The sequence below is a fragment of the Hemiscyllium ocellatum genome, chromosome 2, assembly GCF_020745735.1.
Source record: "Hemiscyllium ocellatum isolate sHemOce1 chromosome 2, sHemOce1.pat.X.cur, whole genome shotgun sequence".
In the NCBI taxonomy this organism is placed as follows: domain Eukaryota; kingdom Metazoa; phylum Chordata; class Chondrichthyes; order Orectolobiformes; family Hemiscylliidae; genus Hemiscyllium; species Hemiscyllium ocellatum.
In genome coordinates this window covers 78,603,137-78,615,799 of record NC_083402.1, presented here as the reverse complement: position 1 = coordinate 78,615,799, position 12,663 = coordinate 78,603,137, and the positions used below count along the sequence as shown (strand labels likewise).

The 12,663-nt window shown below is 40.6% G+C and overlaps 1 protein-coding gene across 1 annotated transcript in view; it reads right to left on the bottom strand.

Annotated features, from left to right (window-relative positions):
* Positions 1 to 12,663, bottom strand: part of LOC132825892 (transmembrane channel-like protein 2-A) — a 98,050-nt gene that overhangs the window by 40,859 nt on the left and 44,528 nt on the right. The window contains exons 11-14 of the mRNA XM_060841505.1: positions 7,897 to 8,076; positions 2,446 to 2,589; positions 1,381 to 1,509; positions 1,214 to 1,281 (exon numbers count right to left, since the gene is read on the bottom strand). Coding sequence (XP_060697488.1) covers positions 1,214 to 1,281; positions 1,381 to 1,509; positions 2,446 to 2,589; positions 7,897 to 8,076 — 521 coding nt within the window. The remainder of the gene's footprint in view (positions 1 to 1,213; positions 1,282 to 1,380; positions 1,510 to 2,445; positions 2,590 to 7,896; positions 8,077 to 12,663) is intronic.

The window sequence follows — 12,663 nt, the reverse complement described above, 5'->3', positions numbered from 1 at the left end:
GGTAGTTTCTTTACTCAGAGAGTAGCAAGAATAAGGAACGCTTTACCCGCAACGGTAGTAGATTCGACACGTTTAAGTGCATTTAAGTTGTCATTGGACAGGCATACGGACGTACGTGGAATAGTGTAGGTGGGATGGGCTTCAGATTAGTATGACAGGTCGGCACAACATCAAGGCCGGAGGGTCTGTACTGCGCTGTAATGTTCTATGTTCTTCAGAGGGCAGATCAAGGTCAAGTCTCCCTTGCCATTCCCAGCCAGCTCTGGCAGCAGCCATCCCTGATAGTGAGACTATATTGTTTCCGATGCTATTGGCTCACAGATGGCCTGCAGCCTCGGAATCCAGACAATGGGCCCAGAGATGGCCTGTTAATTTGTTGCTTGTGGAAAGAGTTTACAGATGAACACTATGGAAATCAGTGAAGATCTGAAAATTGTCCTGACCTGCAATTGTTTTGTAAAGGATATTGGATGCCATTAGAGTCTTTGAAATCTTCTTTTGTTCAGTTGACTATTCTTGCAAAAAAGATACAATGGATGCATCCCGAACATAAAATGGCTGCATGTGCTTTCACTTAAGTATATTTATTTTTAAGTTGATTTCTACCACCACACCTGTTCAAAGGATTTAGAGTGGTATATTTAGTGGTTCCATTGAGCAATACTAGACAGCCTTATTGCAGCATTCAATCTTTTGAAATAGAAGCAGAAATAGACCAGTTAGTGCCTTGAGCCTGCTCTGCCATTGCTAAGATCCAGGCTGACCTGTTTGTGTTATTACCCAATAACCCTTGATCCCATTGGCTAATGAGATTGTCTCCTGTTCTGCCTTCAAAATGTTCAATGATGCCATTCCTATTGCCTTCTGGGACAGAGAGTTCCAAAGTCTCACCCCTACTCTGAGAGAAAAGAATTCTCTGCATCTCTGTGCTGAAACGGAGTCCCCCAAATTTAGTTCTGGATTGACCCACAAGAGGAAATATCCCTTCAACATCCACCTTGTCAAAATCATTCAGCCTGTCCAACATCCTCATAAGACAACCCACTCATTTCAGGTATCAATCTAGTGGACCTCCTCTGAACTACCTCCAATACATTTACATCCTCGCTTAAATAAGAAGACCAAAGCTTCACACATGAATTTAAGATGTGGTCTCATGGGTGCCACTGAAATTAGAATGAATTGTACAGTTGTAACAAAAAAGATTTCTTACCATATCATTCCCTGATTGAAGATAAGTCCTAAAACATTTCCACTGATGTCAAACTCAGTGTATGAAGGCTAAAGTTTAAAGGGTAAATGCAGCAATGTTAATAGAGGTGAAGCAACAGCTGTATGCATATCATATTCAATATGTTTATTTTCATAAAATGTACTCACAAATCCATACTCCAGATCCCAGCACCAGCAATAGTTAATAAATCTGACAAAGAGAGCACGTAGAAAATCCCCAACCAATATACTGCCATATGTTACGAGAATATCAGAGACTGTAAGCTTTGTAAATTCCTGCAAATTAAAGGTCACGTTAAGCAGCAAAGAATGCAATTATCAGCAATTTCAATGATATTAAGCTTTAACTTTTCAGCAACATTTTATCTAAACAAAATTGTGATTGAAGAAAAAAGTGTATACCTTCCTTCCTATTAACAAGTCATGAATTAACCAAATAATAATGAGCTAAATACATGAGGTTGAGGTAAATGGCAGGGTGGTGGTCCATCACCAATGGCAACATTGCCAACACCATACCTAAACACCCTAACACAATTAAAAGCCAATCAATTAGCTGTCTGGTTGGCGCCAGCTTTCTCAAGTCCAGTAGGAGGGATGTCCTACTCCCAAGAACTGCTGATTAACCAGGAAACACAGATCTTTGGTATCAGCAGCTCCACCACACATGATGGCTGCTGTCAGTACTGCAGTGGACCTGGGAGAAGGAGTAGCCGTGGAGCCTCGGAATACAGCAAGTCAGAAGGCCTTAGTTAGGTCAGGCAGGCATGCCTGGCAAAGAGGATATTTGTTGAAAGGACAGTAGGATCTTCCACAAGGGTGTCACTTCCTGGCAGCAGCTTCCTTTGTGAAGCAGGAGAATCAATCCAGATCATGGGAGGTTGATCTGAATTTAAATTACAACATTCCCTAAACCCCAACATGCTGTTGGCTAAAGATTTCCCACACTGAGATTATCTTGGAGAGTCAGAAAGGTGACTGGATTACCAACCTATTCCTTCCCATCTCACTATATAACCCCTCTACCATCTAACTACCACCACTCCCACAAGGATGCGGGAAATTAAACTAAGCCCATTACAACACATTGAAACCCAATGAACGTTCAGTGATACAAGGATGCATCTTGAGCTATGATGTGAAAATAACCTAAATGCAATAAAGCAGAAAATTGTAGAAACCATTTCCACAGTATGGGTTCAAATATCTTACCAATCCAACACCTGTTTCCCAGCAAGGTCCCCTGGGAAAATCTGCAGGATCTATTACAGGAATGCTTTCAGAGGTTGAATTAGTAAAATTGAAGGAATTCATCACGGCTAAAGTCTTATTCTTTATACTTTCTTCCTCTGCCAACTGAATAAAGCCAAAAAAAAACACTTTAAGAGTTTGAATTCATATCTGTAGCAATAATAATAGAGGTTCTGGAGAAACTCAGCAGCTCAGGCAGCATCCGTAGATAGAGAGACAGAATCAAATCTAATATGATTCTTCTTCCAAAGAGTTTTGGTTAAGCATCTGCAATAGTTTCCAGCTTTATTTCAGATTTCCAGCAACCACAGTACATTGCCGTTATTTACGTATTTATCTACATTTTAAGGCATTTGTTTAGCAAACAATGTACTTCGATCTCGAGCTCAGCTGTAACAACTTTTGCCTGCCACTTGGGTTCAGCCTTGCTCCAACCCAGGTTTCAGGGTAATGAATAATTTTGGGATGTGACCAAGTAATAGGGCTGAAAACCTATCCCACATCTTGGAATATCTGGCAGCCCCTAACATGATTGAATGTTGCCAACATTTTTGTTGGAAAATTGTCAGGGTTTAGGAGAGTGTAGAGTTAATTTGATTGCCTTATTATAGATTTAATTTCCTTTCCTCAGCAGTTTACAGTTTAAAACGTTTCTATGCAATCTGAGAAACAAGGCTGGACACCAGACACACACAGATGGTTTATGTTAATGCAGGGGTGAATGCAAACACATTGATGCATGTATGAAACAGTTTCATGGTTAATCACCAATGGGAATAGGTTCACTTAAACTTGATTGGACGCAAAACAGACTCACCTGGTCCCAGCAAATACAGACAAACTTCTCATGCATAAACCCTCATTACATTGTGTTTAGAGGCCCTCAAAGCTGTTCATATTACAGGTTCTTTACAATTGAGAATGGCTTTCTCCTGTGTGTCTACTTTCGCATTCTCCAGAGCACACCAGAATCTGGATGCACCAGTTCATCAAAAACATAGGTTAACCAATTTGTAACAGCAACAGAAATCAAACTAAAACATATCTTGCCTCATGCTGCAACTTACAGAGATTTTCTGAGATCCTTCCATCTTTGACTAGTTCTATGAGGGAATAGTATTGCAAACCTTTAGCCAGTTCTTTTACAATCACTTCAGACCAACAGCACCAGTATTTTATGTCAGTAACATGATGCTTAAAGGGGATATTGAAGTTCCTGGTTTGTCAACCATTCAGGTCAGTGGAATATTGAATAATGAAAATGTTATTGTATTTGATTAGAGGAATTAGACAACATTAGTGAGGCCTCTTCTGTGTCCAGTTCTGGTTGTCAGTTATGGGAAGAATGCTATTAAGCTGGAGAGGGTTCAAAAGAGACTTCCAGGATGTTGCTGGGTATGGAAGATTTAAGTTACAAAGAAAGGTTGGATAGGCTGTGATTTTTCTCACCAGAGTGTAGGAGTTTGAGAGGTGAGCTGATAGAAGTTTATAAAAGAAAGACAGGTATAGATAGAGTTAATGTCATTTGTCTTATCCCTAGGATGAGGGATTTCAAGATTAGGCGTCACACTTTTAAGGTGAGCGAAGAGAGTTTTACAAAAAACATGAGGGGCAATTGTTTTTACACAGAGAGTCGATTGCATTTGGAATGAATTTTCTAAGGAAGTGGTTGATGTTGGTACAATTACAATGTTTAAAAGACATTTGGATCAGTACCTGAATCAAAAAGGTTTGGAATATGGGCCAGGAGCAAGCAAGTGAGACGAGTTTAGTTTGGGATTATGTTCAGCATGGACTGGTTGGACCGAAGGGTATGTTGCTGTGCTGGATGACTCTATGACTGTGAATAGGTCTGTAAAAAGATCTGAAAAAGTAGCAAACATGAGGATTGAGCAAACTCACTAAAGAAACAAATAAAGAGAGAGAAAATATAAAGTGAGGAATATAAAGACAGATCATAAATCTTTCTATCGAACTGTGGGCAAAAGCAGGGTAAATTGTGCTAGAAAGCAAGGAAATGGCAGAGACGTGAACCACATACTTGGGCCAGATTTTCAATTGCCAGTAGGGACAGAAAAGGAATGACTCCAACCATGTTACGGAAACCTTTTCCTGGAGGCCAGCACTGAATTCCCTGGCCATCAGAATGCAATTCAATGGGATGGTAGGTGGGTGTGTTTGGAACCTGCTATACCTTCATTGGAATGTCTCCACAGCCGTTTGCAGAGCCTTTTAAAAAGCTTCATTAGATCTTCATTTTAACTTTTTAATTGGCAGGTAAGAGGAACATTTAGTCCCTGGTTGATGTTAGGATGAAACTGGCATGCATGCAGTAGAAAGCTATCTGAGCATTGGGCAATTCATTTAAAACATAATGGACAATCACACTTAGCTGCTGAACCTGCACTTCTAATGCTGAGACGCTTAGATTTATTATGAGTTGAGATTGGGATCCTGTAAGGGGCTCAGGCTGGTTACTTCCTGTGGACATCAGAGGCTGGCACAGGAAGCTCTGCTCCACCACATCCAACACTACATCCTGGATGGCCTTGCACTGGAGCAAACCCAGAACTCCACTTCCTTTCTACAGCATTTCCCAGTTATTGAGCATGTACCAACATGTGCAACTGCAGCAGGATAAGCAGAGTATAATGCATGAGTGGTCTACCCTCTTTTAGCTCCTTTAGTATAACTTGACAGGAGCTTTGCCTTCCTGAGTCATGCTTTCCTCTCACCTAAACTGTGAGGGTACCAATATGTCTGATGCGACTAAGTACTTGCTCTTTTGGGTATGTAGCCTGCTGAGTTCTTGCCCATGTTGCTTTGTACAGGGTTAGAGCCTTACCTTCTGGGTGCTGCTCAACACTGACCTTCCAAGACCTTACAAGGCCATTGATGAGCCTGTGGCATTATAACTCACATCCTCCCAGTGACACCGCTTTCTCACTTCCAGCCGTTCTATTTCTGCACTGGGGTTGGGTCAAGGGGAAAATAGCCAGATGGGATGTTCTGAATGGAGGCTGAAAGAAAATTTGTCTTCTCTTAATCGCATCTAAGGTGTGGACTCTACATCAAGGTTTATGGAAGTGGATGTCTACAGCAACTGGGGATGTATTTCATTTGATCATCAAAAATGCTCCAGAGGCTAAGTGTCCTTGTCTTTGAAAGATCAAAGGCTGGCCATACAATTGAAAATACTTGTTGTGACCCTGTGGAAGTGCTAACATGCAGACTCACTTGGAGATCGCCAGTGAGCTTTAAAAAGCTGTGAAAGTTCCATCATTGCAGCCTAATTCAAGTAGACCTCATCATTTCGTTAGAAAGACTAAAAAAAGCAGTGTTTCACTTAAATGGAAAACAGAGTTCCAAGGTGCAGAGAGATTTAGGTGTACTAATGTCTGAATCACAAAATGTTAGTATGCAGCTACAGCAAGTAATCAAGAAGGCTAAAAGGGTTCATCCTTTACGATGAGGGGAATTGAACCTACAAGTAAGAATATTATGCTTCAGTTACAAAAGGCATTAGTGAGATTATATGTCAAAAATAAGTAGTTTTGTTTCCCTCTTTATTTGAAGGAAGTTGTAAATGTGTTGGAGTCAGTTCAAAGGAGGTTGATTAGATTGATACCTGGAATAAATGGGATATCTTATGAGATTGTATGGGATGGTGTTGTTTCCATTGAAGCTTAGAAGAGTTAGACGTAGTTGAAGTTTATAAAATCTAAATGGTCTTGACAGGTTGATTGAGCTGCAATTTCTTATAGACCTGTATGTGCAGAACAGCCAGAGACCACCAGAGCTGGCAAACTGAAGACATTGCTCTCTCTTCCCTTTTGAGTAAAAAGCCAGAAAAAGCAAGTAAACTTAAAGGAAAGAATTCTAATGCAAGGAAAGGTCTAGGTTCACCAGATCAACCACTAAAGTGAAAGGCAACCATTGTTTTACAGACATTATTGAAAAAACTCAAGGAAACTATGAAAGATAATTTAACATACCCTTGTGATGTGGACTTCTGATCTGAATTCTGCTCATGGTCTATATTTTTCCACCAATAATATCTGTGTGAAACTGTCTGTCTTTTGTCTGTTTTATTTGGAATTAGTGTTTCGATTTTAAAGGTATATAGTTTAATTTACATAGTAATAGATTATTAATCCTGCTTTTCTTTGCCATGTGTTAAAGTTAAGTGTGTTACAGCCATTTGAATTATTTTCTGTTAATGACAAAGCCTGGTCTGAATGGCTTTAGTCCTGCATAGCAGTCAGACAAAACAAATTGGTCACTTTAGTGGTCTCATTAGGATTTTAAACGTTTTGTGACAGCTTGTGGAACTGTGAACAAGCAGGAGACTGGAAGAACACAGTAAGCCAGGCAGCATCAGGAGGTGGAGAAGTTGATGTTTCATGTATAACCTTTCTTCAGGAACAGTGGGACATGATTATCAGTGCACTCCTCTGAGTTAAATTATGTCAGAGTACATTCTCAAGGGGAAATTGTTTATTTCTGTTCCTACATCATATGCTCATATGCTAGACAATTTCAAAGATTCAAAACAATCTGAATGAAGACACTTCTCTACAGTTCAGTTCAGAATGTTCTTACAACCTGTTTTTATATCCCTGTTTAGCCTTCTCTCACTTTCCCTTTTTATAAAGTGGTTGAAAACAAAAAAAATTAGCAAAGAGAAAAATTCAATCATATTCATGCATCGCATGCAAGAATTCCATGGAATTGTTAACTTTTTATACTGCTTTTGAAACCAGGACTCTATTTGTGGCTTTGATGTGTAACAGCTGCTGTCATCTTTTATGGTATCTGCTTACTTCAGGCAGCAATATGGATCACGTGAAATATCAGCCAGGGAAGTTGGGCATGCATTCATTACATTAATGATGCGCTTTACAGGGGACTTGTTTATTGAGTACATATAGATGCTTCAATACTTAAGGCATGTTGCAACATCAAGCCCAGGACCATTTTGTTGATGTTTAGCACTATATCATTCCATATGTGAAACTACACAACAGGCATCACACCAGAGTGATTATCAACTTGAAAAATCCATTGTCTGCATCCTCCAGTACTCTACCATTGTATTTAAAAACATATCACACTTACATAGCAACCAATACAGCTAAGTGTCTACATCAGTGAGGGTCAGATGTACAGTTGTTCCATCTGCTATATAAACATTATTACTGCCAATATCCAAATAATACTTATCAGCTAAGGCTTGTTAGCAAATAAGGTTTCCTATCTCATCATTTCTGCCCATCATTGCCTCATCTCCTGTCCTGTCAGTCACAGTGAAGACTGCTATTGGAAATTGAAGCCATGGTTAACCAGTGCAAAGTCACTTTGAATCAAAAATAAAGCAAAGGATATAGCAAAGTAACAAAGATAATAGTTCACCTGTGCATTGACTTGATCGATAAGAGCCAGCAGGAATGTATACAAGTTACCGAGAAAAAGAGCAAACATTCGCCAAAGCTGCCACTTCAGTGCAATGCGGGGATGATAATTTTCCAGAGTAGCAATGGTTTCAAACAGTGGAGGAACAAACATTCCCAACAATGCCATGACGATATCAATCTGCAGGAAGAGCAATAGGAAAGAATAGTCATTGTCACTGTTCTGTCAACTTACTGACAAGATCTCTGCAAATGTAATTTGCATTGCAGAAACTATATTGAATTCAGTCAAATCAATAAACATGAACCCTTCTGAACTGATCAATACACGAGACAGCAAATCATTGAGCAATATGAAATGATTATACATAAGGTGTTTAAAATTATTTTGGAGTTAATGTGTGGCAGTAGATCTCTTAGATGGCATTGCAGCGGGCCATGATCCATGGCTAGATTTCTGGGGTGATCATTCATTCTTTAGCTCACTTCTTCCAGTACTTACAAATCTGTACCTACACATCTTGGTACCTGAGAAGGTGTGTAATGGCAACTTGTAAACTTTTCACTGTACTCGTGTGAGTACATGTGACAATAAAGCTAATTCGAACTTGAATTGTTTTGCATGCAAACAATTTTTTTTGCTAAATTAAACCGCGAATCATATGTGGCTGGTAAGCAACCGTTCTTGCCTCTGCGTGCACCTTTCAGGGTTAAAGGTTCTGGTAACTTTTTAAAGGCCACCCAGGCACCCCTTCATATGTTGCAAACCAGGTCAGGCATTGGTCTTCCTTCCGTACCCATGTTCCACAGAGATGTCTGCCAAGCCTCATTAGATGGTTCTGCGTTTTAATCACGGTTCTGCTTTAGGCTGTCCAAAACCTGAAGGGCAAAAGAAGCCCTTTCATCAGATCCAGGCATCCTGTTCTCAAATCCTGTCAGAAGTCAGTGCCACCTCTCAGTTGCATTGATACACCAGGATTCAGTGCAGGAAGGAAATGAATGATTTCCTGTGCCCCACAAGGCTAAGCACCATTATCTTTGCATTGCAGCCTTAATTTCAAAGGGCTATCCATTAATCTACCTCCACCATTGTAATTATTTGTTAAATTGATGAGCTAACCTCACCACATATGACGAATGATGTGAACGAAGGCTCACATCCAACTTAAACTGACAATCTTCTAAGATTTCCTGGGTACTGTATTTCCCATTCAATTACTGGGAGGGATCACCACCTAGCAGGACTTCGGGCTCATCAAGTTCTCATGTACATATTCCATCACACTCATTGCAAGACATGCTGGCACGCAGGAAAAAAGAGAAGGACCAGGATTGGCAGATGGGTTCCTGATCTACATCTCCATGCCATCTTTTGAAGAAGATGTGACCCAACTGGTAGGTGAGGACCCAAAATTGTTCCACGCCAGTTGAGAGATTGGAATGGCAAAGCCAGTGAGGAAGACTGCGTTCTGGATCTTCTCAGAAGTACAGCCACTCTCACACACTCACATACATTGTGTTTGCACATCTTCATCAATTAATTCTCTCTTTATTACATCTGCTGTCAACAGACAACAAAATGGAACAGGCCCCCGAGACTGTTTGATGAAGCTGATGACATCTCAAGGGAGCCACCAGTAAGGTGTTTATCTGCACTCTTGATCAGCACAAGAGTATCAACATGGTAGTTACTTTTAATAAATTATACTTTGGACACAGCATGGAGAACACATCAGTGACATTTAGATTTAAATTCAGGTTTAGATTTAGATTCAGATTTAGATTTAGATTTAGTTTCAGATTTAGATTTAGATTTAGATTCAGATTTAGATTCAGACTTTATTATCACATGCACTCAAATACAGAAGTACAGGAGTACAGTGAAAAGTGCATAATGTGACCATACAGAGTGCCATCTTAGATATAAAGGTACTTAGATACAAAAAAGAACTTAGGTACAAAATAGTAAGAGAAACAGTTAAAATGCTAAGCATTACTTTCAGAGAATAGTTAGAAAAATAAAGAAATAGTTAATAGTAAATTTTTTCTTAATAAACTAGAAAATAAAGGAACATGTTCATATCTGCTGGAAGAAGCAGCAGCCAAGCTCTCTGGCATATTAATATTATTTGAAAGCAGGCACTTATTGAATCCCATGAGGAAGATCTAGCCATGTACAAAGTCATAAGCTTTACAAGTTCATCTTGCAGAGATAAGCAAGGGGACATGAGACAGGGATGTTGCAGACCATCATTAAACTGGAGCAAAAGATGGAGCACTCCATCCATCTTCTATTTAATGTGATGGCTTTGGCATGCAAGGACTTAATCATGGAAAGACTGACAGTGTTTGCCTTGAAGATCCAGATCCATCAGAACATTCTGCTGTATAAACGCTTGAACCTGCACTCCTTTGTTATCATCTGGGCTGCTCAGTATTAATGTCACCGTGACACAGGATAAGCACTTTGGCCTCACTCTAGGCATCCTTTCTTCTGAAGGAGACAACTGGCTCTGAAAATGAGGAGGAGCGACAGACGGGCATCCAGGGGTTTTATCTCAGGACGTTACAGAGATGCCCTGCCCCAAACTCCCCTCCACAGAGATCCCATTACTTGGAGCAGGTCAGGTTGAAGAGAATATTCCTACATCTGTGCAGATGCTTTCACTAGGCCAGGACTCTCTATACCCCAAAGCCATAGAGGACACCTTCCCCAGCCTCCATAGTCACCAGACAATACCATTAACGAAACTCTCTCCACACCACCAGTGAATGTCAAACTTGGAGTTGAATGTTCTGATAGGCAAAGGAAGAATAAATCATTTTGAGAGCCCCTCAGCAATATTGTCTCATTAATTCATAAAACATTACATTTGTAAGTATATTCATTTTTATTGTTCTAATGTTTGAAGTAATCTAATTACCACTCCAGGCTCCAACCTTATTGCCTAATTTAAAAGCTGTGCAGCATCTTTGCACACTGCAAAGAGATACTGTCCTTCCATTGGGACACATTAAAAGTTTTGCTACGTCAGCAATGTTTGTGCCTGTACTCCCTCAGAGACACACACTTTGTCCAAGCAATTGAACAGCAGGATTTTAGGTCTGGAACAGCTATGCATTGGGCCCCATTCAGACAGTTCATGAAAATTATACCAAGAGATGACAAAACAGGTGCAGGAATCAAAACTTATATCTTCAGCAACAGCCTTCAAAGTCAGGCTTCGCAATCTCCGTATGAGGTAGGGAAAGCACACCTGAGAGGTGACTCTCACCATTTCTTGGTGACGTATAGTGTGGAACTGTTAACACCTCAGGATACTGGATGCTCATCGCAAGCAATGTGCTGCTACTATGTGTATGTTTAAACTGTACATTCTAAGTCTCTTATGGAAGTTTCAGCAAGAAAGGATTTTGAATCGAGGAAATGCAGACTTTATTCAGTAAAGCAGGATCTGGTCAAAGTAGACTGGGAAGAGTTACTTCTGGGTAGATCCAAAACATAACAGGTCTGGGAGGATGGGGTGGAGGGCTGCATTCAAATGGAATTGGTGAGAGTATAGGCCCAACACATTCCCTTTAGGGTAAAATATATGAGCAATAGGCCAGAGATAACTCGGATATCTAAGAATATTCAGATTCTTAAGAAGTAAAGAGAGGCTTTTATCAGAGGCCTTAGTAGAGGAAATAAAGTGCAGGTGGGAACTTAAGAAAGCAATGAGGAGAGCAAAGAAGAGGCATGAGAAAATGTTGGTAAGATTTGGGAGAATCCCAAAACATTCTATAAGTATGTCCAGAGGAAGAGGAAAGCTCAGAAAAGAGTGGGGCCGGTTAAGGACCAAGGAGGCAAAGTGTGTGTGGAGCTAGTGGACATTGGTAGAGTGTTAACTAAGCATTTCACATCTGCAACAAAAATGGAAATTGCTGGTAAATCTCAGCAGGTCTGGCAGCATCTGTGGAGAGAAATCAGAGTTAACGTTTCGGGTCAAGTGACCCAGTTTCAGTGGGTTTCTTGAGCAGTTCTCCAGGACGTGCTCACTGATCCCAGGGTGTTCGCCCTGATCGGCTTTCGCTTTAATAAGGGGATGGCTTAGAGTATTGCAGCCATACATGAGCCTCAGTTCATGGGAGGGCCCACTGTGACACAGCTACAGTTCACCTAGAATCTCAAGAGCTCTCCTCTTGGCTTACTGCCTCAAAATCATCACATCACATTCAGAAAGAAGCAACCTCTCTGATTTGTTGGGCCATAACCCTGTCATCTTGATGCCTGTGAAGGTCTCCCTACTCCATCAGAACATCCTTAGCATCAGCTTTCTCTTCACAACAGACCTTCCATACCTCCATCTCATCCTGTGCCAAGGCATCCCCTTTAGTACAGTCAGGTTATGAAGAGCTATGATGTGAGACACTCAGTCTAAATGTACTGCATCACACTGCTTGACTGGTCTTGATGGCTGAATCTTCAGATATTCTATGATCTGCTCCACCATGACCCTTGTGGAAACATGTACAGCACTGTACCTCTCCTCAGCATCAGTCTGTGGATTTCTCTCAGGTTTCATGAGCCATGGTTTGAAGAGGGTTAATGTTGATGTGGTGCTGAAAGGTGCTGTACATGTTCCAGAATTTGGGTGCCATGACAGTTCCTTGGATAGTATGTGTAGACCTATATTATCTGGCTGGTCACAGATGATCTGTACATTCAGGGAGTAGGAACCTTTCCCATTCCTGAAGACTGCTGAATGCTGATAGGACACTATGCTGG